The 25,668-nt window shown below is 38.1% G+C and overlaps 1 protein-coding gene across 1 annotated transcript; it reads right to left on the bottom strand.

Moving 5' to 3' along the window:
• Positions 1-1,022: 1,022 nt before the first annotated feature.
• On the bottom strand, positions 1,023-24,730 carry LOC136836417 (alpha-2-macroglobulin receptor-associated protein). Its single transcript, XM_067100633.1, has 7 exons — positions 24,449-24,730; positions 21,577-21,718; positions 14,147-14,308; positions 8,491-8,589; positions 6,823-6,913; positions 5,658-5,814; positions 1,023-3,192 (listed from the first exon to the last, which is right to left on the bottom strand). Exons 1-7 carry the CDS (start codon positions 24,599-24,601, stop codon positions 2,974-2,976), a joined length of 1,023 nt encoding a protein of 340 aa, XP_066956734.1. The 5' UTR covers positions 24,602-24,730; the 3' UTR covers positions 1,023-2,973.
• Between the last annotated feature and the right edge of the window lie 938 nt (positions 24,731-25,668).

The following is a 25,668-nucleotide window of genomic DNA, read 5'->3' as shown; positions in this document are numbered from 1 at the left end:
CCTCATTCCAAATAAGGGGGCGAACACAACTTAAAGCAATTCATATTTTCATTTGATTAGTTTTTATCCCCAAAGGAAGGAATCACTCCAGACAAGATGGCGAACAATAGAGGGCTGGAACGTACTGTCTTCCTTCTGCAGAACTTATAGCAGTACTGTATATCTTCAAAACTTTTGCTGTACTTTCCAACTTCCTAGAAGGCTTTATGTTGAACCAACAGCAAGAATTTTGAGGAATACAACAAGGAGAAGTTGATGTTCAAAAGAGCAACTAAGGTATTCTTAGCAGAATTCATTGATTTGAATTCTCAAAGCCAAATAAAACAAAGTCTTCAAAAGCTAGTTATGGAGGGCCAACCATTGTCAAAAGGTGCTCACCAACACAAAAGGTAATGAAGGTTAAGTTTCACTGTACAACTGGTGGTCAAAGGATGCAAAGTGTAAGATGGTGGACCATGGTAACTGAGCTTCCTGACTCCAATCAAAAACCCCTTTGGAGAATGACTTAGCAAGCAGTTGATAAAGAACAAGCAGCACAAAAGTAACCACAAATTCTCACACCATTGGAACTGCAAAGAACTTCCAGATATCAAGTGACACGACTACATCTTACTGAAATACTACATGTCTAGACATGTTAGCTAAACATTTTAACTATGTGGTCTAGTTCAACAACCTAATAATATGAATGTAATAATTACAGAAACAACTCTCCTGAAAGGGGTAAAGAAATTTATGCATCACTTAAAATGAGAGAGAAATTATCTCTTTGAAGAGAACTTTGCCTAACAGCACCTGTTAGGATTTCAAATCGAGAGAGTAGAAGTGTTAAGTTCTTGCCAGTTTACATTTAATGCTAAGAAATCTTTGCAATCTCTAAGTCACTTTTGTAATTTAAATGTAATAATTTTACTTTTGTTATATTACAGTATGCATTTTTGTATGCTCATGGTACTACAACAGACGTTAGTTGAGGAACCATTTACCTTATTCTACTAGGGAGGAAAATACCATACAGTACATCTGCAGTAACTAAATGCATGGAATACATTCTATTTTTATTGTAAACAGCAGTTTTGGAGAGTACTGAAAAACTGTGGTATGTTAAGAACAGACAAGAGTGACCACAAGGAACACATTATGGATAAAAAAAATTAACAATGAATGTAAATAGTAAAGTGCAACAACTATTAATTTATAAGCCAAAGTACAATGATCTAATGTTACAAAACAACAGACTAACTTTATAAAAGTATGAAAAAATACAGCTTCTAAATTCCAAAGTATCTACGTAATACTAAAATGTATTAGTTTTCAGCTTTACAAAATTAGTTTCTGAGATACTGTCATATACTCTGGCTAACCATATTGTTATACAGTATTTTCAAGCCTTCATAAGGAAGCTCTGGACAAGCATTTATTTTCTACAATTTACACTATCTTCCCCCCCAAAAAAGTAATCTCAAAATACTTATAAGTTTAATAACCTGATAGTTATTCCAAGTAAACAACAAAGGATAATGAAAAGTTATGTATTTTTAACAATTACACTAATAATAAATCATTTAGTACTGTATATGACAAAAAGCAGAAATTCTATAAAATTTTCTTTCCATAATTATTTACTTCTGTTAAATCATGAAACACCGAATATGAAAGGTAACTGAAATCTACACAACTGAACCTAAAGTATTTACTACAACTACCTAAGCCTTGGTCCTTAAAGTTGATACTAAAATAAACTAAGAAACTACTTTATAGCTTTCAATGATGCATTACCACAAACAGAATCACCAACTTCAAATGCTCTACATTATCTTTCTAAATGGTTATTTAAGAGATATAAATGTAAGCATCATTAACTGAATCTTTCAAGTCATATAAAAATAAACAATTTCTCCATAGTATACTGTACTCACGGTGTACTTACGGTTATGTGGCTCTTCTTTTTCTAACAAAACCTGTTAATGTAGAATATGGAAGAAGTGATTCTTAACTGACTGCCTATTTCAAGATAAAGAAACATTTAAAATATACATATATCTTTGACAAAAGAAGTCTAGCTACTAATAAGAAAATAGAACTTAATTCCTGCTCTCCATCTTGAAAAGCACACATTTAAGTTTCATAGCTGTGACATTCACTTGATGTGTTAATGAAGCTGTTACATGTATTTAAACAATTCAGCATTCTCAGAGGCTATCAATTATATATCAACCTCTAAACACTACAGACCTACAAGGTCTGAGCATTCAAGAGTAGCAAACTAAAACATAAAATACAGTGCTTCAAAATGCAATATATAACAAAATATCTACTATGATGCCCATTAGTCATGTTGCACTCTTGCCTGCACAACAACATATTGCACTCAAATCTCTAAACCACACAACCAAATTAATCATTAGTACCCCATCATATCAAATTTTCACTGTGTATCATAAATTTCATATTTTCATCTTTAAAAAGTATCAAAAACAGATTCTTGACCCATGAGTTGCTAACAATTTGGCAGAGCCTCTTCAAATACCATTTATATAAATAAGTCATTCATAACACCATATACTATGCTGTTCATGCACTTGGAATACAGTGAACATTATTCGGCTACCACTGATGCCATTCTTAATCTTAAAAGTGTGCAATTACACAAAGTAAAAACCTATGGTCTACAGGTTTAGAATCAACATGTACGAAAACTAACTGAAAATAAATTCCTTTCCCGAACTGTAACTTCCCTGCATAACATTACTTAACATGGTAGTAAAAATAATACTCTACATTATTACCATCAATAATACTCTACACTATTACCATCTGTAATGAAACCAAACTGATCGCAAACAAAATCTGCGATAAAAAATGCCTATGATGCCCTCATTTACATTTGAGATTACATATGCTCTAATCAGGAATTATCTATTGCATTACAATACTGGATGTGACCTTACACTGTAGAACACATTATTGACATTATAACTCCAAATGTCGTTGTAGAATCCTCATTTCTAGGTCTTCATGCAACTTATCTACTTTTCGTTGCTGTTTGGCAACACGTTCTTCCATTAGTCGCTGGCCTTCAGAGGTCTGCAGTTTTTCGATGTCCTCCCCTGCACGTGCTTGGAGTACATTAAGCTGACCAGTCATATGGCGAACTTTCAACAAACGGTGTTCGTAGTGTTTCAACTCAGTCTGTGACAAAACATTAATATTTAAAACAATTCATAGGAAAAAATTGTGTGTACTTTATGTCAGATTCTTTAAGTCTTGAAAGGAGTAACATTTTGGTTACTACACAGGCTAACTGTCAGTATATTTCTCAGTCACTGTATTTTACAAAATACAGTGAAAACACAAAATTAACAAGCTTCTTTGCTATCATTATGTCCAAATTTCAAAGAATGTTGAAAAAGTAGACTTTTGGTGATTGACAAACTTCAATACGGCATTACCCCTAAAGTTACTCTCCATACTGTAAGTGGCAACCCCATAATTTAAAAATTAGTCATTTCTAACATCACTACAAAGCAAACTTGTAACAGTTACCAATGTTATAGTCCTTTTTGGAGAGTTACCACTTACAGAATACCCTACATTACTGTAGATTATACAAAATGTTCTTTGCAGTCTTTCTTTAATCAAGTGGTTCTTAACCTTTATTGAGTAACAGGGCCCCTTTTAAAAACATGGTGAAGGCTATTGCACCCTCCCCAGGAAAATTCGTATTTTGCAATAACATAAAAAACCTTTTTTCCTACATAGTTCTATTTCATTTGAATACCTTAAAGAGTGGGAAAAAAGCATTACAGCAAAAGTGAGCATCAAAAGATGAGATGCACTGCACTGTGGATATTACAGAGGAATAAAAATATGTACAAGCATGCAATGAAAATCAGTTTTGGAAAATCTTTAAATCAATAACTGTCAGTTTGGCTTCATGCCAGAAAGATCAACAACAGAAGCAATCTTTATGAGGCAATTACAGAAAGAGTACCATGAAAAGAAGAAATACATCATATTTGTATCTAGAGAAGGCATTTGATAGAGTGCCAAAATAAAGAAGCATTACAAAGGGTGGTTATACCAAAAAGACTCACTAAGGTAATGTTACTCAACCATACCACTAGATCTAGAGTGAAAACAATGTTTGGTTATCAGAAGAATTTAAAATAGATGTTGGTGTCCAGCTCTTTGCTGTTCCTCAAGGAGTGCAGGATAAGGGGGGCCCCTGGAATCTGCTTTATGTACATGGCCTAATGCTAATAGAAAAATATGAGGAAGAGATGGAGGAAATTTTTAAAAGAAGGAAGACTGGAATGGAGAGGACAGTACTGTTAATCAAGAAAAGCAAAACAAAGTTTATCGTAACTAAAGGGAAGCAAAGTAAAAATACAATATGGAAGTGGCCATGCAGATACTGTGGGGAAAGGTGTAGGAGTAAACTTAGTACAGCGCACCATTGTCAGAAGAGGTGGTTGGAATTACGAAATATACATGGCAAAAGGTATTTCACGAGCAAATAGGGAAAAGAAAGAAGTTGAGAACCCTTCTGTGATAGATGGGCAGGTCTTTAAAGAGGTAGACCTGAGCTATTCTATGCAGCAGAAACCACAAGCACTGATAAGAAAAAACAGTAGATAGGCAAATAGTGAAACAAAGACCTGTAGGAAGGCCAAGGAAATCATGTATAAAGGGGACAGACTAACATTTGAAGACCTGATGGAAGTTCAGACAAAAAGAGCATACAAGAGAGATGAGTGGAGAGAAATCATATTCTGTCTAACCTTTTAAAGGAAAAAAGCTGACATAAACCTCTTTAAGATGGCAATGAACTTCAGCATGGGTTCGTGTGTTCATTAATGTCTGAATATACAAGAGGATGTCAATACTTTAAGATGAATGCTAACGGGCCATAACAATAATATTCAGTGATCGGCCATAAGCAACAGATATTTCTGTCTCAGTTATATGCAGACTACACATGTACATATCCACTTAAATCGCAAACATTACATCTCATATCAAATAGTTCCAATTGATCAAGATTGTGCGGTACATTTCCACTAAAATGTTCCTTCTCCCAAAAATTTACATTCCTCTCTCCCAAAAACTAATTACTAGTTGCCAACTGTAAAGTAATTATAAAATTTTGTTATCTAATCTACAGTTATGGTGCATAGGGTTTGTTTTTAAAGCCTGAAACACAGGAAACAATCACATTCCTATCTATACCAAAACCTAACCACCTATTGACAGTCATGATGCCCAGCTTCTGGAAAGACTTGTAATGTATAATCTTTTGAATAATGCTGGTAAAAATAAAAACAAATCAAGCAAAAAATATAACTCCCTTGGTGTAAATAGTATTAATAATATATTCTTATACAGTGTTACTAATATGAGAAAAAAATAACATACAATTTAACCTGGCTGTCTTAACCCATACACGGATATCTAAATCAATTGGTGCCAAATTCAATTATCTAATTTATGAAATACAATCTGCTTGCTTACTGGTAACTCTTCCAACATGAGATGGCTAACACAGACTAGCACTGTTTTCCAACTAAAGATTTTGTTTTCTTTGTCAGCTCAATTACCAACCATACTCAAAGACTATTTTTTATATTAAAATACAGATGCTGTATTGTACTTACATGAAGAGACTCCAGTTCCTCTGGAGTGAAGTCCCCTCGAATTGCAAGTTTCCATAATCCTGATACTTTAGGCTCAATAAATTCTTTACTTTCTGGTCCAGTGGATGTTATTTTGTGTAAACGATGGTAGCTATCTTTTATTTCTCTGTGTTTTTCCCTGTAATGAAAAAAATTTTAGATAAAAATAATGAACATGAATTTTCTGTCTTTTTAAACTATTCAGCTTTTTCAGGAAGTTGCAAAGCATTCCTCTGTTGTGCAAGTACTAACGCCAACTTCAATCAGTCCATCAAGCTCTTGTCATATTCCAATAACAGCAGTGATAATTTCATTGTGAAAATTCTCAATCCTTAATATTGTGAAACTTTTCAACAAAATGTTTGAAAGCCATTTCTTTTCATTACCCACCTTAAAGCAAATCAAGTATGAAACGGGAGATAATGATTATAATCTTGTTAAAAATCACACTTTGTTTAGTAATCCATCTTTTAACTGCAAAATTTAACTGGGAAAAGTGTGAATATAATTGCAGATTATAAATAATAGGGGAGTCTAGTGAACTAGAGTGCAGTAGAATCACACTTATGTTGTGCATTGCCATTCAGCTTTTCTGGTTAGTGTGACCATTGTTTTTATTTTAATGTTACTTTTCACATTTATAAACTTCCACATTGCATTCCTATTGTTTGATAATCGTCACCTTGATCATGAGCACATAACTTGGGTAGGCTAGGCTTGAGTGACACGTTTATACGTTATTATTGATTAGTTTGCTCAAAGTACAGTGATCATAAAAAGATCATAATTTTTATTTTTTGATTCAACACAATTTTTTCAGTTAGTGTATGTTTTCAGAGGCTAGACAGGGCTAGGGTAGGATTTTGGGGTAGCCTAACACTTTCGACATATTTGCACCTCCTTGGACCTACTAGCAACTAGTGCGAATTAATGAGGGGTTACTACATAATACATGTACATCTAGTATACCTAAAAATTCAGTAACAACTGCTTTAAAAGTAAATTCATATACAGGGTACTCCATTTCTGTAGTATCCAAGTGCTGAATTACAGCTGGCATACTTTCTACTTTAGATAAATTTATTATAAATATGAGGCTATAGTATTATTTTACAGTATAAAATAAAATCAGTACAAAAACACTAACCGAATAGTATTGGTTGGGTCTTCTGAGTATTTATCTGAAGCCTCCAACTCCTGGAAGAGGTCTATCTTTCGAATGTCATTTTCCAAATCATCTGCAGAACAAAATTAAAAACCATTAGATTATGTGCCCGTTATCTTTGCTCATAAAAAAAAAAAAATGGAATACACTTCTGCACTGCTACTATTACTACTACAATATTACCTAGACAACATAAAAGTTACATTATACAGGCCTGCAAAATAAAAATTTCACAAATTGTCAAGATTACCTTAATAATACCTATACCCTTCAAGAGACAAGTCATGTACAGCATAAAGCGTATGTGAACATCAATGAGCAAAATCACTCTAGTCAATATACAAAGAAGGAAAATGGAAAACCTAGAAGAATACTCAGTTATCAAAGAGTGAATTATATAAGCAAATAGCAGATTATCAATCTAAGCCAAACAGAAAGTATGACAAGACTTTTCAATAATACAATAAGATGCATCTAAAATTTCAAGAGGTTTCAACATTCAATTCCAAATATATTCACTACGGTACATCCTAACTGCCTTTTACATACAGAAAATGGAAAAATAAGTCAAAGTAAAATCAGGGATAGTGACGAGTCAGTTACTGGAGGAGGGAGATGCTTGTCATGTTTTACAATTCCTTTTACCTTCTTTGTATATTACATTTTAGTAGACTATGTTCAGAAATTATATTTCTTATTTCTTGAATTTTTACTACTGCACCTACATTTATTTAGTTTACATTTGACTCTTGTTTAATGTGAACAACACATCATGTCTATAATATATATCCTTTTGCTAAATAATTTTCCTATATTAGATTATTCCCTATAAAATTACTTTATCATTGGTGTTCTCTATGGTTTTATTTTGTATGAGTGACATTTCTTTTGTTAGGTATCTAGTTAAAAGATATCTAACAGATATCTAGTTAAAAGATACCTAACAAAGATAAAACTTCAAAAAGATAAAAGATAAAACATGAAAACATATCATACAATATGTTTTCAAGTTTTTAACCCTTTCAGATTTGGATGACAACTACTGACATCTGCATATTCCTAGGACACATGACATCTTAGTACAGTTGCCTTCACCAATCAGTCACTTAAGTACCAGTAAAGCCTGATACCATTCCTAATTATTAGCAGTAGTAGTAGTTTAACCAGACCAGTAAGCTAATTTATTTAGCTCTCACAAGGCTGCCATAAAAGATCTATCTTTATTAACAACAAAATTTTATTTTATTTACTAAATTACAGCTTTTTAAAAATGTTATAATTGGATTAATTGAAAATGACAGTGATTCTAACAAAATTTCTTTAAGTGATTTGTTTCAGCAGCCAGGCACTTGTTGTCAATTATATCTGTGACATTCACACAAAAATATCTACTGTTAGCGTTACTGTACATCACATTCTATACATACAGAGATTGGATCATGTGGGCTATTCATCAAATATCCATGGGTCAAACAACTAAGTCAGGTTTATTATTCCATATCCATTCCTGTGAGGCCATTTTACAACTGCAGTCTGGGTGAAGACTTGAGTGGTGGTTACACAAGCCAAAACACAGAGCCTTGAAGTGAAATAACTTCCCGGAGCAAATGTAACAAAGCGCACTGCAATATAAATATCAAATCCACTTACTTTGTTCTTTAACTTTGGTTTTGGTGACTAGTGAATAATATTCATCAACCTTCTCTTGGTGGTGCATGAATTCCTCTTTAAGAGCTTTCAATTCCGTTTCTGAAAAGATATTTAACATGTAACATAGCTATATCAAACTGGTTTACAAGGATAAGGTAGTATTTGGTGGAATTGTATATTTAAAATCCTAAATTCAAGAAATGTTCTACTCCAACATAAAGTATTTAATTCTTTGATACATTTCACATTTGATAAATGTCATGAGTTTCCTAGCTAAAAATAGGCCGAAATTTTAACAGGCCCCATATTAAGAAAGTTTTAACAAGAAAATTCCTCCTGTAAATCAATGTCAATACACACATGGCTCGTGATAAAACATTTCCACAGGGCTGAACATCTGGGTTGGTCTTTGACTGATTGTTACCCTTCATGTAAGTGTCCATGAAAAACAGTATTGTATACTGTAGTATCAGTAGAGTTGTATAACCAAAAAGGTTTGATTGAGCTATTTTATAATGATAGCAAAAATCTGCAGGGTTTTGATTTCCACATGCCACTCACCCAGTCAACCCATCTAAAAATGGGTACCACATTTTACTAGAAGTAGAAGGTGAGAGAGAAAGGAGGCAGTTACAAATTGATAAATCAGTATCTCATCAAAATTACTGATGGCAAATGTGCATATTTTCAGTGCAAGTTTATACACCTGAAAATGCATAACAGAGAACAGGTAAACTAAAATTCAATACAACGCATTTGTTCTATCACAAAACCACTACAGTATTTTACATTAGCCTAATCCTGTAGTAGGCAGCTCTAAGGAAATGATCCAAAATTTCAAGATAACAGTGACTTACACTTGATAAGGTATAACATCCAGCCTCCAAGGCTCCTTTCTCACAGAAGACACTCATTCCCTGAGTGCCTGTCTTACACAGCAAACCTATGCTTTGGTAACCCCAGACTTTACTTCAAACAGGCTCTCCAATTTCATAATCATTCTTTTTCCATTAATATTTAATCATAAATTCATTTTCTACTTTTATGGTGACTGCATTTTTATTCTAAAACCATTAAATTAATTTCTATAGGGTTGACAAGCGTTTTCTCTGCTGAGACCAATAAGTGACCAGGATTTTTTTTGGCTCCTTGTAAATAACAGTATTTTCCATGTTTGTGGTTTGTACTCTTTGGGTAACTAGTCTGCTCATTATACCACTTTGGTCTAGATTTGGTAATACTTGGACATGCAAGTGCTTTTCTGATAAAAACTTAGTACAGATAAAGTTGACCTTTGCAGTTAAGGTATTTAATCATGTTTTAACACATAGTGAGTGCAATTTAAGATTTGTGGTATGCATACATTTATGCCTATTAAATTTAGCTTCAGCCTGTTCTATTAATTCAACGGAAAAGTATTCAACTGTGTACACTTGTGTCATCATGCAACAATGTGGGTGTCTGAGTGTTGTTTGTAAACAGTGTAAGTTGTATGGCAAGTATAAAGAAAGATCCCTATTCTAATTGCAATACAAGGAGAAAATGTCTACAATTAACTGGACATTTGAGTTTTCAGGAACATCTTTGGCCTGTACCTCGCCAAGGTTAGTAAGGATCCCTGGGATGCTAAGGAATTATGAATGGGTATATTACAGTTATTTTTCCTGTAGGGAGGGTAATGCTGTCAGTGCACCTCATGAAGTGCAATGTAGGCATTGCTTAAGGTTCTTTGCAGTGTCCCTTTGGCCCCTAGCTGCAACCCCTTTCATTCCTTTTACTGCACCTCCATTCATATTATCTTTCTTCCACCTTACTTTCCAACTTCTAATAATTGTTTCATTGTGCAATTGCGAGATTTTCCTCCTGTCACACCTGTAGAACCTTCTTTACTCTTGACTTCTCTTTCAGTCCTGAATGACCTCATGGGTCCCAGCACTTGGCCTTTGGCCTAAATTTTATATTCCAATTCCAATTAAAGTTATCTTTTTGCTACATTCCATAAGAGGATGAAACAAAGCTTAGAATACTGTTACAGTCCCTATCATCACCATAACAGGTGGTCATTCTCTCAAGAGGGATTTTTAATGAATGCCACAAATGTGGAGGTGGATCTGGTACCAATAACAAACCTTAGTTCACTGCCATTCTCAGATTCATACATGGACACTCATTTAAATTTTTCACAGGTGCAAGTAAAGACTCTGGAACCCAAACTGCCAAGTTTTGGAGTGCCAAAAGGATCTAAGAAGTAACAGATTTTTTGAGATAACATAACAGGTGATTTTGGTTGGGTACTCTGCCACCTGTTTTTGCTCCTAAATACAGTGGGCCCCCGCCTATTCATGGTTCTGGATTCGTGGCTTCACCTATTCATGGATTTTCCAGTGAAATGTAGATACACATTATTCGCAGAAAATTTGCCTATTCACAATGTTTTTCACAGAGGAATATTCACAAATTACTGTATTTCCTTATCATTTTTGTGACTAAATGCACTTTTTGCGATAAAACTATTAAAATGCTCAGGTAAAAGCATTTTTAAAGGGATTTTTTGGTGTTTGAATTACCAAAATAGGCAGTTATAAGTGCTTTTAGAGGGGTGTCAAGTATTTGCGGATTTTAGCTATTTGCAGGGGGTTGTGGTGCGCATTCCCTGCAAATACCGGGGGTCAACTGTATAGTTATTGTCTCTGTTCCCATGACCTCAAAGATGATGCCTGTAGTAACAAGTGTAATGCCTAAAAGTTGAGTATGCAACTCTAATGATTCAACAGTTTTACAGGATCAATCCATAAAGTTTCCAGACAGCTTGAGCAGATGCACTAATGCTAAGATATAACATAAGCTGGGGCTACCCCATCACCGCTGTGTCTCTGGTAGCTTACTAAGCTTAAGTGGTTTTATTCGGCTGGATAAAGCTCACCCACTGACTTGTGGTGGTGTAGCTTCTACAGAGTTGAGGATCAACATTTTCAGATATTTTGTGGACATTCTAATAGATCTCAAGTGGTGCATGCAGCTCTATTCGTTAGTTTTGGCAGACACTACTTCTACTACATTACTTTGGGATGCATGACTTTCACCACACTCAAACTTGCAGAGGTGTCTATTCCAACCTCACAGATAAAGAAGTATACTGTACATCTGAACTGAGTGGAAGACCCATTCCACTGACTGATGTTTATGGAATTCTAGTTTAACACTAACAGTGGGTGAAAGCAAGCACCAGTATACAGTAAGTTCTTACTGTGTAATCTTACGGAATGATACAAAACTAACAAAGGACACAAATTAAATGTAACAGTCGGGACAATCTCTGGCTATCTGCACAAATGACTGTCCTGGATGCAACAGTAAAGCCAAAATGGTGAAATATCATTATTAACATGATATGCATATATTAAAGGAGGAATCAGTTGTGTATAAACGTATGATGATATTCTGCGTGAGGGTACATGAGAATAAATGCAATGAATGATACCTGGAACATAAGAAATGTCTTTCTCATACAACAAATGTGCCACAATATCCTTCATATACCACTGGTGGCCTCTAGAAGTTGTGACTTTCTTTAATTCCAACAATACTGAAGTTTATTATAGCACATCATCTTTGGTAAATCAAGTGTGTGACTTGTTGCACCTCATTATCATGCCTGTGTTTCATGTCAGGAACTTAACTCTTCTATTACCAAGGATTAAGCAGACTTAGTAAGAGGTCACACCAATCTGTTACAATGTATGTGAAGGACACAACTCAGTTCTATCATAATATGACCAAGAGCCAAAAAAGGGAGAATATATACTCTAAAATGGTAGCAGTTTCTTCTGATATAATAAGAGAAATCCTTCTGCTGCATTAAACACTAGTCTTCATCAAGGAATTTCACAACTTTATACTAAACAGGCATAGCTTAAACCAACACAGAAGCTGATGATACTAGTGTGAGATCAAAGATGACTACAGAAAATGGTATATCAATATCTCCCTCACAGATTGTGGATTCAGAAACAATGAAAAACGCCTCACTGGATAAAGAATCTTACTGATTCTCTGGATCCTTCAGCCTTAGTGGAGGCAGTCAATTAGCAGATGCAAATTCAGTGTGAACATCATATAGCTCCCCATTATCTCCCCAAAGAGGAAGAGGTTCCAGGACTTAAAACACAATGTTTTGAGCAATATCCAAAGGAAATTCACATCCTTATATACAAGGAGGAATTTCCAGCAGCAAGTGGAGGAGAAAGCTCCCTTTGGCAAAATCCTCAACTGGATTTGTTAAGAGATAGAACTGAACAGGCACCAGAAACCTCCTCAGAGGAACTTAAGACCATGATGAAGACAGAGGCTCTAAGTTACACACAGTAGTAGCCGATGACAAAATTTTGCATACAGCAAGGGAGAGGACGAATAATAATACTTCAAAGGCTTCACAATATTAGCCTATGGCAACACCTCAAGTAGCCTCTCCCTGATGCATGGTCTAAGGAACTCTTAAAGGGACAGTTGTACCAATTATGTCAGACAGGTACCTCCTAGTATAAAAGCATTATCAAGGATCCTTCTCAGTTCTTTCAAAACCAGTAATTACCTTAATCCCATAAATGATGGACTCCTGGGAGAGATTTGGAGAAAAATCTTAGTGACTGCTCCCTACTGGCAAGAGTGGGTATTGGGGTCAGCAAGTAAACTGTCAAAGAACACTATTAAATAATCTGATAATCTGGTGAAAGCTAAGATTTTGGTAGCCTCATCAGACAGAGCTATCCTGAATATCCATGTGATCCTTATTCACTGGCTAATAACATCCTGGGCTCTATTTTGAGAGGTTCATCTAATATGGTTACAGCACTGGACTTTGAAAACCTCAGAGCAGTTGATAAAATGAGTTGATACTTCTTTCCGGCTTTGCTAGTCAAGAAACTGATGAGTGAGCTAGAGGTAAAGACTACTCACAATGCCATCAGATCCATTATGACAAAGTCTACTCAGTCAAAAACACTTTTGAAATGGGCCATAGAGAATTCTATAGATTCCCCTTGACCTCACATTCCAGGGACAGGGAAGCCTATAGGTCCTGTAAGATGCCAGCCAGATCCTATATCAATAACAACACTAAACTATCAACACAAAGTCAAGTTCCATGACAAGAGTAGCAATGGAGATGCATTGACTTGGTATCCCACCATTCACCTGCCTGCCACCATTCATGAAAATACTGTCATGCCTCAACAACCGAACCAGCTCACTAAAGGTTATCCATATAAAAGATCGAGATCTGTATTGTTGTAGGAATAAAGATTATTAATCAGGCTGCAGAGTTTAAATGCTTAGCTGTTACAGGAGTTATACAGTTGTGGAAATCACCAAACCTCTTTATTATTTACTTTTCACCCCCTTTTAAAATCAAACAATATTTTTAACAACACAGCATATTACACATGTAATTTGGGTGAAATTCATTAGAAAGTTGTTACTGCCTTGCCTTTTATTGTCCCACTTGGAAAACTGGCTGGATACGTTTTCCATTTTCTTAATATCATAATTTTTTAATGTTGTCTTTTGGTAGTCTAGTAATAAGCTGTGCAATGGTTGTTAATTAGGGTGCAATAGAAAACATCTGACCCACAAACATTAAAAAATGATAAATTTTTACCTGTGAATCCAGATTGTTCTGCTTTGTTCCACAACTTGTTTAGCTTCTTATCCTTGAAGATAGCTTTATTTATCTGCTCATCATATACTTCATTTTGGTATGGCTCATTACTGGGCAATCCTCCCATCAGGTCTTCACTTAACTTGTACCTTACCATTATACCTGTGAAGGGGAGAAAAATACTGTAAACTTAGTAAGTGCTTAATTATGTGCACACCCATTAACAATTAAAGGTAATCATCATTATTCAAACTTCAAGATTTTTCAACTTCAATTTAGTTAGCAAAAGAATGTGGCATTATGAATCAGCACAACAAAAATGATAAGAAGAAACTGATAATTTCATTAAACATCACACTTAATAACTTGACATGAAAAAAATGATATTTTAATGATAAAATAAAGTTTGTTCATACTTACCTGGCAGATATATATATAGCTGTAGTCTCTGAAGGTCCGACAGAATTTCACCTCGCGGTACACGCAGTGGCCGGACAGGTGGTTAGTACTCATTCTCGCCGCTGGGGCGCGGGTATCAGGAACCATTCCCATTTTCTATTCAGATTTTCTAACGCCACTGTCTCCTGAGGAGGAGGAGGGTAATATGAATATATATATCTGTTAGTGGGCATGAACAAACTTTATTTTATCATTAAAATATCATTTTGTTCACGAGATCTTACCTGCCAGATATATATATAGCTGAATACCACCTTTGGAGGGGGTAGAGACAGCTTGGTGAATAATGGAAACAATTTAAGAGATAAATATTTTGGTTCCTTACCTGATAGCAGAGCATGACTGAGTGGTTACTGTCACCCCCAGCCTGCTTCTGCTTTACTAGAGACCCCAGCAGGTAGTGACCTATAAAGCTGGCGACTGCTAGATGATCTGTCAACGGGCGTGACCACAATGTGACTAGACCATGGATCATAATACCAGGACAAAACGAGTATACCAACCACCTAACCAGCACTTTTTAAGATTTATGTAAAGATTGGGAAGACTGACACCATCAGTCGACCCATCAACCATAAAAACACAACAAAACACAATTAAAAACCTCCTAAATAGGATTAAAGGATAGAGCAGAGCTACCACCTGACCTCAAGGTTGCAGCAGCAGCAACGATGGTCCCAGAGAGAATAGCAATTTTCATAAGCTACCTTGACATCTCTAAGTAGTGTGAGGCAAACACTGATTCACTTCTCCAAAAAGTGGCACTGATAATATCACTGAGCGCTATATTTCTCTGGAAAGCCATGGAGGTAGCATCGCCCTAACTTCATGGGCGTCACTTTCAACAACTTAAAGTTGAGTCGTCAGTAACAAGAATGAGCCTCTAATGACATTCCTAATGAAGAATGCTAACGCGTTCTTCGACATGGGGATTAACAGGATGTTTCACCGTAACACCATAATTGTCCGAGGGGACCCTCAGAGGTCCTGAGTCCTTCTAAGGTAAACTTTTAGCGCTAACAGGGCACAGAACTCTCTCAGGATTCTGTCCAGCTAGGTCAGTCAAACTCTGAATCTCAAACGATCTAGGCCAGGGATTAGAAGGCCTTTTCATTCTAGCCAAGAAAATAGGGACAACGAGCAGACAGCAGTGTGTCCCTTGAGCTCACATGACGGCTGAAAGCTGAACTTCGCCACTCTCGCCGCCAGAGCAATGAGGAAGACTTGTCTTTCAGTAACATCCTTAGAGACGATTGAATGAATTGGCTCAAACGACTGGCTATTAAAAACTTGAGGACAACATCCAAATCTCCAAAGTAGGGGAATAGGCCGGGGAACTTTAGATGTTTCAAAAGATCTCAAGAGATCGGGAGGTCCTTATTATTAGACACAACCAGTCTCTATGAAAACAGAGGAAAGCATGTTCGATACTCCCTTGATAGTTGGGACTGCCAACTTGAGTTTTTCTCAAAAAGAGAAGGAAATCAGCTATTTGGCTCAAAGAGGTCGAGGAAGAGAAACTCCTTCTTTCTGCACCAACCTCTGAAGGTTGCCTTACTTCGCTTGATACACCTCTTGATAGAGGAAGTTCTTCTGGTCTAGAAGATGGCCTGCAAGCCACTGCCAGAAACCCTCGCTTCTCTGACCACACTGATAGTCTGAATGCAGTCAGGTTCAGAGCGGGAGGTTTTGATGGTATCTCGCGAAGTGGGGTTGTTGAGCAGATCTGTTTCAAAGGTAGTGACCTGGGAACGTCCACTAACCAGAAGAGAATCTCTCGAGAACCATTGGTTCAAAGGCCAAACGAAGGCGCTGAGCCGTCATCCTTGTTCCTGAGAGGCCGAGAATCCTGCGAAGCACTTCTCCCAGAATTTTGAACGGAGGAAAGGCATAAACGTCCAGACCCGTCCAATCCCAGAGAAGAGCATCTATCGCCACTGCCCTGGGTCTAGAACAGGGGATAGTAGATGGAAGCCTGCTCATGGAGGTCGCCAAGAGATCCACGAGAGGATCGACCCCAAAGGACCAGAGGTCTTGGCAAACCTCCTGATGAAGAGTCCATTCCGTTGGAAGAAGTTGGTGGCGCTGACTGAGCAGGTCCGCTCGAACATTCTCTACCCCTGCAACAAATCTTGTGAGGATTGTAATGTTGCAGCCTGAGCCCAGAGGAGAATTTCTCCTTCGCAAGGCCGAACAGGGAACGAGAGTGTGTTCCGCCCTGTTTTTGAGGTACGCCAACGCCCGTGGTGTTGTCCGAGTTCACTTGAACAATGTGATTGGCAACTAGAGACTCAAGACTTGGAGGCTAGGAAGATTGCTGCCAACTCTTTGATGTTGATGTGCCAGGAAATCTGTTGCCCTTCCAGGTTCCTGACACTTTTCCCTCCCAGTGTTGCTCCCCAACCCGCCAAAGAAGCGTCGGAAAACAACTAGGTCGGGCTCAGAAGCTTGAGAGAGATCCTTTCCCAACTTCACAGGATCGAGCCACCACTTGAGGGAGTCTTTTATGGGGAAGGATCCTCAATTCTTCTTCCAAGTCTTCCTTGTTCTTCCAGTTCTCCAGCAGAAAGAACTGGAGAGGTCTGAGATGTAGCCTTCTAGAGAAAAACAAACTTCTCCATAGCGAGGAAATGGTCCCCAGCAGACTCCATCCATTCCCTCACCGAGCATGTTTCCCCTTCTCCAAGAAGACTGCGACTTTTTAACAAAGAATCTTGCCTTTCTGGCACGGAGACGCTAGAAAAGCCGCTGGAATTCATCTGAATCCCCAGATAAACGATGGACTGAGAGGGGATCAGTTACGATTTTCTCTACATTGATCAGAAGTCCCAGGACTCCACTAGATCCAGAGTAAAATGAAGGTCCTCCAGACACTGCGTGCTGAAGAAGCACGGGATCAGCCAATCGCCTAGGTAGAGAGAGATCCTGACTCGAGAGGTGCAACCACCTCGCTTATATTCTTCATGAGAGAAGAGTAAACACCCTCGGGCTGTGCTGAGTCCAAAGCAGAGAGCCCTGAATTGGGAAGTCTTGCCCTCAAGACAAAAGCGGAGATACTTCATCGAGCGGATGAATCGGGGCGTGGAAGTATGCATCTTGAAGGTCTAAAGACACCATCCAACCCGGGACGAAGAGCTCCTAAAATAGACTGAGACGTTCCATCTTGAACTTGTCCTGGACAAAGTCGTTTCAGCCTGCTGACGCCCAAGACAGGTCTCCAGCCTTCTGGATGTTTCGGAACCAGAAACAGTCTGTTGTAAAATCCGGGGATTTTGTGTCTAAGACTGGCTCCACTGCTCTCTTCTCGAGCATTTGGTCGAGAAGGTCGAACAGTATCTTCTGCTTGGCAGGGGCTGGCACTTGGGAGAAAATCTCTGGGGTCGAAGACAAGGCGGAAGAGTCAGGAAAGGAATTAGGTATCCTCTACTTAGGAGGGACCAAGAGTCTGCCCCCCTCTCTCTCCAGGCTTGGAGCAAAATGAAGAAGCCCTGGCTCCTACTGGCATCTGGAGGAGAACGAGTCACTTGCCGCCCTCTTGGGGACGACCTTGCCTCTAGGAAAACTCTGCCTCGAGGTGCGGGTTTGGAGAAACTACACCGTGGAAGAGCCTCCACGAAAGGGCTGCTTCTTTAGCCTGATGAGGCACAGAAGACGGCAAGAAGGTGCTGAGGGACGCTAGAGGACCTGGAAAGGAGGTCTTGGAGTGGCCTCTCCTGAAGGCTGGAAGCGAGTATCCTTAACCAAGGTCTGGGGGAAGATGGCTAGAGAAAGGTGCGAACTGAAGTTCTCCTTCTGAGAAGGAGAAAACCGAGATTCGCCAAAAAGGAGCAGAACAATGCTCTCTCTTCTTTAAAAGAGCTGGACGAAAACTGAGAAGTCAGATCTTCAGAGCCATCTCTGACTTGGCCTTGTCCATACACCGAAAAACGCTGGACAGCTCCCCCAGACTAATAGAACTAGGGCTATTAGCCTTTAGTGTGCAGAACGCCCCAGACACCAGTCCAAAAGTTAAAAACTTCCACTGTCTTGAAAAGTCCTTTGAGGTGGTGGTCCATTTCAGTAAGAGTCCAGGAAACCTTGAAGAGGACAAGTGGGATCTCCCTAGAGGCGCCCACAAGACTAGCCGAAGTCCCATTTAGAAGTAGAGGAACTGACAAACCCATATCTTCCCCTGTGTCGTACCATACTGGATTTTCCGACAAGCGAGAAGGAGGCAAAGCAAAAGAAGTCTTCCCTTGGTTCTTCCTAGTAGACATCAGTCTTGAACTTTCTTAAAAGCCTTCTTGGTAGAGAAGGACTTCTTCATTTTAAGAAAGCCAGGAGATTTCCTCTCGCTGAGACGAAGCCAACTGCGACGAGGGAGCGAGAGCTGAAGCTTGAAACGTGTCGGAAATAAATCCTGAACAGACAAGTCAGAGTCTGATAATCGAAGAAGCAGAAGGAACTTGTTTCTCACCGGTGGTTCTGACGGCAGGGTTCTTTCTTCCTCAGCTGGAGGATCAGGAGAGCAGGAGGAAGGAGTCCGAATCGCTGATACGCCAGCGGGACTTAACATGCTTGGAAGTAGAGGCTAAATCTTGATGAGCCTGAACAGAAGAAACGTGGAAGTTGGTCATCAAGAAAACTGCAGGCGTGGTAGCAACATCCGTATGATGAGAAGAGATAACACGAGGAGAGCGAGAGTAGCGCCCTGGCGAAGCGCGTGATCTCCGTGAACTGGCACGGAAGAGGCTTCACGAAGGAGAGCGCGGCGTCCTGGGTGGGCGCGCAACGAGACACAGGGTGAGGCGCGAGAGCGTGAGGAGCGCGAGAAGCGTGAGGAGCTGCGCTGGCGCTAGAACCTCCGAACATGGCGCGCGATCGAGAGACGCCAAAATCTTCAAAGAGAGAAGGAATTTCTTTAAAACCTTCCTTAGGGGCGCAAGGACGAGAAGCTTCCGGAGAAGCAGCAGACGAAGACGACGGCGGGAGAGTGGGAAGGCCTAGACTTTCACAGGCAGATGCAAATCTTTACGACGGCCTGGCCTTCCCTACTTCGATCCATAAGAGAATCCAGTTGCTGTTGCATGCCTAACAAAAATCTGGCAAGTAGGGGACACAGCTCTTAGCAGACGGACTGAATTTTGCGAGAAGCGAGCGGAGAGAAGGCTTCTTCTTTCCCAATGGGGAAAGGTCTCCATCTTAGCTGAGCAGCCCAAACTCAAAGAACGAAACTTCTTCCGATGAGGGACTTCCTCGAAAACTTTCAGGTGACGAAAAACGTCTAGAGGAAGAGGGCGTGGGCGCCCTCTCCTCTCAGGCTTCTCATGAGGGGGTCGAGTCCAACCGAAGCGCTCCAACCTCGACAAGGGAGGACATGTCGGAGGACGAGAAGCGTACTTATGGATGCGTGCCGAGCACGATCCTGGCAGCCTGGGTGGAGTCAACAGGACCTGCCGAAGGGACGCCAGATCGAGGGGGAGTCCCCAGCCTTCATGCGGCTTTCGACATGCTGCCCTCTCCCGGGTCTTGGAAGTTCGGCAGAGGTCCAGGCCTGAAGCATTATAGGGTCGATCTGACGCCCCTCCACAACACTAGGGGATTAACACACACACTACACTTTGCGCTTGCAGGGCATTCGCTTTGTTTTCAAGAGCGAATAGACTCAAGAACTAGAGTCAGAGCATTACTTTCTGCAACAACCTCAGGGCCCAAGGCAACACTAAAGGTTAGGACTACAAGCTACAGGGGTTACTAACGTGAGAAATCCCTGACCGACCGTCCACAGAAGCACTCCTGGAGGAAGACCTCCTCACCCTATCACGCTCCAATTTACGCCATAGGATCTGTACTTCTTCCATTCTCCCTCAGATAATCCCTCACATTCATTACAACGATTGTCCACAGAACATTTCCATACCTCTACATTTCATACATAAAATTGAGGGCTCACCGAAGCCTTCGATAGCCTCACTTACACCCACCAAGCTACACATTGATAGCTAGAGGAAGACATTATATAAAGAAAGTCAAAGGCCAAATTCAAAAAACGGTCCAGAAAAAGCGTATGTCACAGATCCAAGTCGATACCAAAACAACCAAAATACTCAAATGACAAAATATTGAAATCCAAAGCGGAGGAACTGACAACAGGTGCTGACAGTCCGCGACAGAGAAAATCTGAATAGAAAATGGGAATGGTTCGATACCCGCCTAGCGAAGGGAATGAGTACTAACCACCTGTCCGGCCACTGCGTGTGCAGCGAAATTTGAAATTCTGTCGGACCTTCAGAGACTACAGCTATATATATATCTGGCAGGTAAGTCTCGTGAACAAAATTTTTTTTATTGTAAAGAACTATGTATAACAGAAAAATTACAAAGATTATCCTAGATTTGATGGTCATATACATACAGAATCCACTGTACATTTGTTAAAGAAAAACTTTCATTTCAAAGAGACAATAAAATTGTTTATTCTACTACAGTAGTGTAATTTACTTGTAAATGTTATGTAATTAATGTTTTGCCTTTATACAGTGGTGAAAACATCAGACAAACACTAAGATGAAAATATTCTCCAAATAATATATCAGCAATTAAAAAATCTAAAGCTATAATCTGATTACTATCCTCTTTCCTAAATGGAATTCTGTATACAGTAGCATCTCAACTCAACAGACACTTTGGGGGTCTGGCTTTCTGATAGGTAACAAAGTCTATTAAATAACAAAGACTTTATCATAGCCTTCACTTGAATATTTTCAAGACATCTTACAACCAACAGCAATTCCACAAAGTTCCCTACCTCAATTAACCTATACTTTACATTTAACATTCAAATTAAGAGATTTGCCTAAATATTTATTACTTCTACAAAGGTAACAGGATAAAATAATCATAATCATAAGAGCCTAATGCCCAAAGTACAGAAGTGCACTAAGTTTAGGTACATGTATTTTGAATCAACAGCTAAAATATTCATTTCTTACCTCTCAATTTTTTTCTCAGCTCTGCTTCTTTTAAACCATCTTTGTCACCAGCATCTAACTTCAGTTTCTTCAAAGTCATTTCTTCTTTATCCTGTACTTTTAGCTCTGACAAAAGAGTTTTCAGCTTGGGCTCGGACAGCCTCTGCAATTTCATAAATGACATAATGACAAATAAATGACACATGATAAATATCCAATTTCATTACATAGCAAAAATCTGTTAATTTTATACTACCACTTGAAGTTCTGCTAAATTTTCCATTGCAGCACAGTGCTCCAGAATTAGCATCATTTAATCCCATCAGAATAGCAGTGTAAAGTTTTTTCAGAAAATGTACACAGTAGTGACTAGTACATCAGGTACTGCGACAGAACATTTCACACAGTGGGAATGTAGTACTTAAAGTTGCATGGTCAGTTTCATTATACGCATTAATAAAATATCAGATTCAACTACTGTACCAGCACCAGTATTTATTATTAGCATTACAGTATCAACTAAATATTTGTAATTTTGCAAATGATGGGTTAAATAACTGTGGAACTTAAATGATAATACATCTTATCAAGATGGCTGTGGTTATTGGGTACACGGTATAACCAACACTAGAAATTTCTAAAAAGTCAATTTGTTACTGCTTATTGGTTATGACATCAACTGGACTAACATGAATCACCTTTAACAAGTAGCCAATCCCTTGCCTCCTTGGTCTAAACTTAGGCTATCATTTCAACTGCAAGTTGCCTTGGACATGAAAGGATAAAACAGAAAATGAGGGTGGACATGCAAGATCCAAATGCAAAATGCATACCTAAGTGCCATATAGCACAGGCTAGGCTAGCCTCTAACAAAGAGTTTAACTTTGTGGGATAATCTGAAGACAGTGACTTACCTATTGTTAAAACAACCACACATACAAAGTTACTGTGTATGCCATTGCTGGCGGGATCATCACGGTTCAATGACATTACAGACGTTAAAATTTTAGTTACCAAATACTTGATTCATCAAAGTACACTAAAAGACTTGAATTCCAACAAAACATGGTTAGTGGATAGCATCTAATTTTGATATTTAAAAATTCATCCACAAATACTCTACGCTTATAAAAATTAAATCACAGCAAATCACAGTACCCTAAAACAAGTTAAATGGAACATGGAATCTTCTGGTGGGTTAATTTTGGATAGATTGGCTAGCATGTACTGTGCTGGTAATTCCTTACAACATAAGGCCTACTAGAAAATTAATTATGATGCTACACTATACAAAATGTAAGTTGTACCAGTTTGTTTCTGGAATTAGGTTAAGTCCAACATTATGTAGCACAACCTGGCTATGAAACGACAATCCATTTTCTTACTAAAACCAAATGCCAGATGATAATGTTTGCAGCATATTTCTCTCACTGAGTGTGATGGACAAGCTGACAAAAATATTTCCTAGTGTAAGATGATTTCATATCTTCTCCTTGTTTGATCTTTTCATCATCTGACATTACCTCTAGGGTCCTTGTCCAAATCTTAAGAGAATACAAGACATGAACATGAATATAGCACATGAACAATCTATTTTTTTTTTCTAATTTATTCTACAACCACTTTACAATCACTTCTCCAACATGGGTTAAATTTCAGATATATAAAAGAGAATTTTCTCAATTTCTTCGTTCTGCAAATTTTCAGACTCCACCCAACATTCACTTTGAAATGTCTTTAGGACAATAGCTCCCAAAAGGAAATCACCCATGCAGAAAATGAACAAGTTTTTACAAGATAATAATTGTTAATATTTGCTCCAAAATATAAAAGAGACACAATGGACAGTGAATAAAGAGTTATGAGGACATGAAGATAAAGCAGAGCTACAGCATATATGAAGAGAGAGAGAGAGAGAGCTAAGATTTATGACACGAGGTCTGTAATGCTCTATGCACCAAAGACATGGGCACTAACAAGAAAAATGGCAATTCTGAATTGGTGGGCCAACAGAATGTTAAAATTCATGGCCAGAAAGATGAGGTCCTTCTACAAAAATTAACATATTTGACATATTTATATAGGCTAGTTATATTAGAGTAATCAATATTGTTTCAGTAGCAATCAATGACTTTATATTAAGGATTAGTTTATTAATAATTTAGCTTGGACAACTGACAAACTGCAAAATGCAAACAAGATGCAGCGAATCCACACATACCTAACCTAGTGCCTGAGCTATTTGACTGCCTATATCAAAATGCATATAAAAAGATAAACAGTTGTAAAAATGTATTGTTAATGGATCTAGCTAGAGTAAAACTGAAGACTACTACTGTGGAGTATTTACTTCCTGTTATTTATGTTTTTGTTTATTTTTATTTAATTTGTTTACATTTATATTTAACATCACTTGTTTATGTTTTACTTTCATCCCCAAAGAGTTGCAATAAACACGGAGCCCATTTTTCATGTAATCTAGTAGTTTACAAAACATAGATATGCAATTGTAGTCTTCAATTTTACGACCACCCCGTCAATTAGGTTAGGCCTAAGGTCAAAATTGCATAGGGTAAACTGCAGAATAAGAAACAGACCAAATAAAAACGGTACGGTTAGTGTGTTTCAGAAAGAATTTATTTACTGAGGTAATAAAGCCTGCCTTCCCTAGGCTAAGCGTAGGCTAGCCTTGAAAGGCACTGCAGTAGCAATGACTTTCAAGGGCCAAGTAGCCTAAGCTTCGGCATTGTAAATAAGAAAATCTCCCCTAAGCAACAGGTGGCTATGGCATTTGCATAGTGTGCATATGGAATTACAAACAGAAATTACAGGAAATTCACTGTCTCCATATTCTGAATAACACGAAAGGAACCTGCAGAAGTTTGTTATTTACCTTCAGCGCCTTCTCCCAGAGCAGATTCAGCTTGGCCATCCTGAAGGGGCTTCTTTCGAAATGTACCTTCGTATTAGCATCTTCTGAGTATTTGTTCTCACGAAGACTCATTACAACACTAAAACATAGCGATATGAATATAAGGGATCGCATTTTCTAGATGTTTGGTGACGAAATCGGTAATTAAATGCAGGAAAAGCCGGTGAGGTGCATTTGTTTACCTCAACTTCTTTCCTAATGTTGTTGTTGACTCTTATCCTGTCTCGTGTTGAGTTATCCTTCGTGAGAAAATATCCGGTTTACCATTTTTTTTTTCATCCTTTGAGATTATATTGCAATTGTACATTTTTTGTATAAACTCCAGTTGAGTTTATAGACAGCGATTAGCTCTAAGGTCGCTTGAATCACTCAGTTCCTTTGGCTTAAATACTGCAAAGTTGAATTAAATCAATTGCCTGGTTCTTAACCGTTCGAGTAATTTCAACAAAGAATACTTTTAAGATTTAGCTAGAATATTTATGCTACAGGTATTTGTGTCATTTAACATCTTCTTAATAAAAAATATGAGCTAGGTGTCCCTGATCAATAAGAGCATCTAAAGTAATATCCAGATTCCTGTGAAAAGGTACTCTAGAAAGGAAGGGCTTCATTATCCAAGAGAGCGTTTCAAGATAAAAAGTGATTTGCAGAGTGTGTGTGTTTGGCAGGGTTCAACATTCTGTTGACGAGCCTTCTGTGTAAGCTATGGAAACGCTTCTATGATTAAGTATGACTGTAGTCGTGTTGTTATTTTTTCTCTTGGTGGAAACTGCTTCTCTCTCTCTCTCTTCTCTCTCTCTCTCTCTCTATATATATATATATATATATATAGAGAGAGAGAGAGAGAGAGAGAGAGAGAGAGAGAGAGAGAGAGAGAGAGAGAGAGAGAGAGAGAGAGAGAGAGAGAGAGAGACGCATGCGCAATAGTATTATCCGGAGAATTGGAACCGAGAGTTTGACGTTTGACAACTATAATACGTTCTCAGCGCATGTTCTTAGCGAACGAGTAACTATCGATTGCAAATTTTTAAAATACAGGATACCCATAGCAAGAATGTATGATAGTGAATACTCGTTTATTATTCATTAAACAAGATCAGGATACACTGTAATTCTTTCTTTTGTACGAAATATTTAATGCAACGTAATATTCAAGTTACAATTTGTGTATGCTGACTTCA

Source organism: Macrobrachium rosenbergii, chromosome 56 (assembly GCF_040412425.1).
Source record: "Macrobrachium rosenbergii isolate ZJJX-2024 chromosome 56, ASM4041242v1, whole genome shotgun sequence".
Classification (NCBI taxonomy): domain Eukaryota; kingdom Metazoa; phylum Arthropoda; class Malacostraca; order Decapoda; family Palaemonidae; genus Macrobrachium; species Macrobrachium rosenbergii.
The sequence above is the reverse complement of the archived record's forward strand: the minus strand, read 5'-3'. Positions and strand labels throughout refer to the sequence as shown.

Bases quoted from the DNA above. Each gene is read 5' to 3' on its own strand.
- LOC136836417 (XM_067100633.1), bottom strand. From the start codon at position 24,601: ATGCGATCCCTTATATTCATATCGCTATGTTTTAGTGTTGTAATGAGT. The intron at 21,719-24,448 runs GTAAATAACAAA...ATGAAATTGCAG, and splicing joins TCTGGGAGAAGGCGCTGAAG to AGGCTGTCCGAGCCCAAGCT. The intron at 6,914-8,490 runs GTAAGTGGATTT...TTTGTTCTGCAG, and splicing joins AACCAAAGTTAAAGAACAAA to ATGATTTGGAAAATGACATT.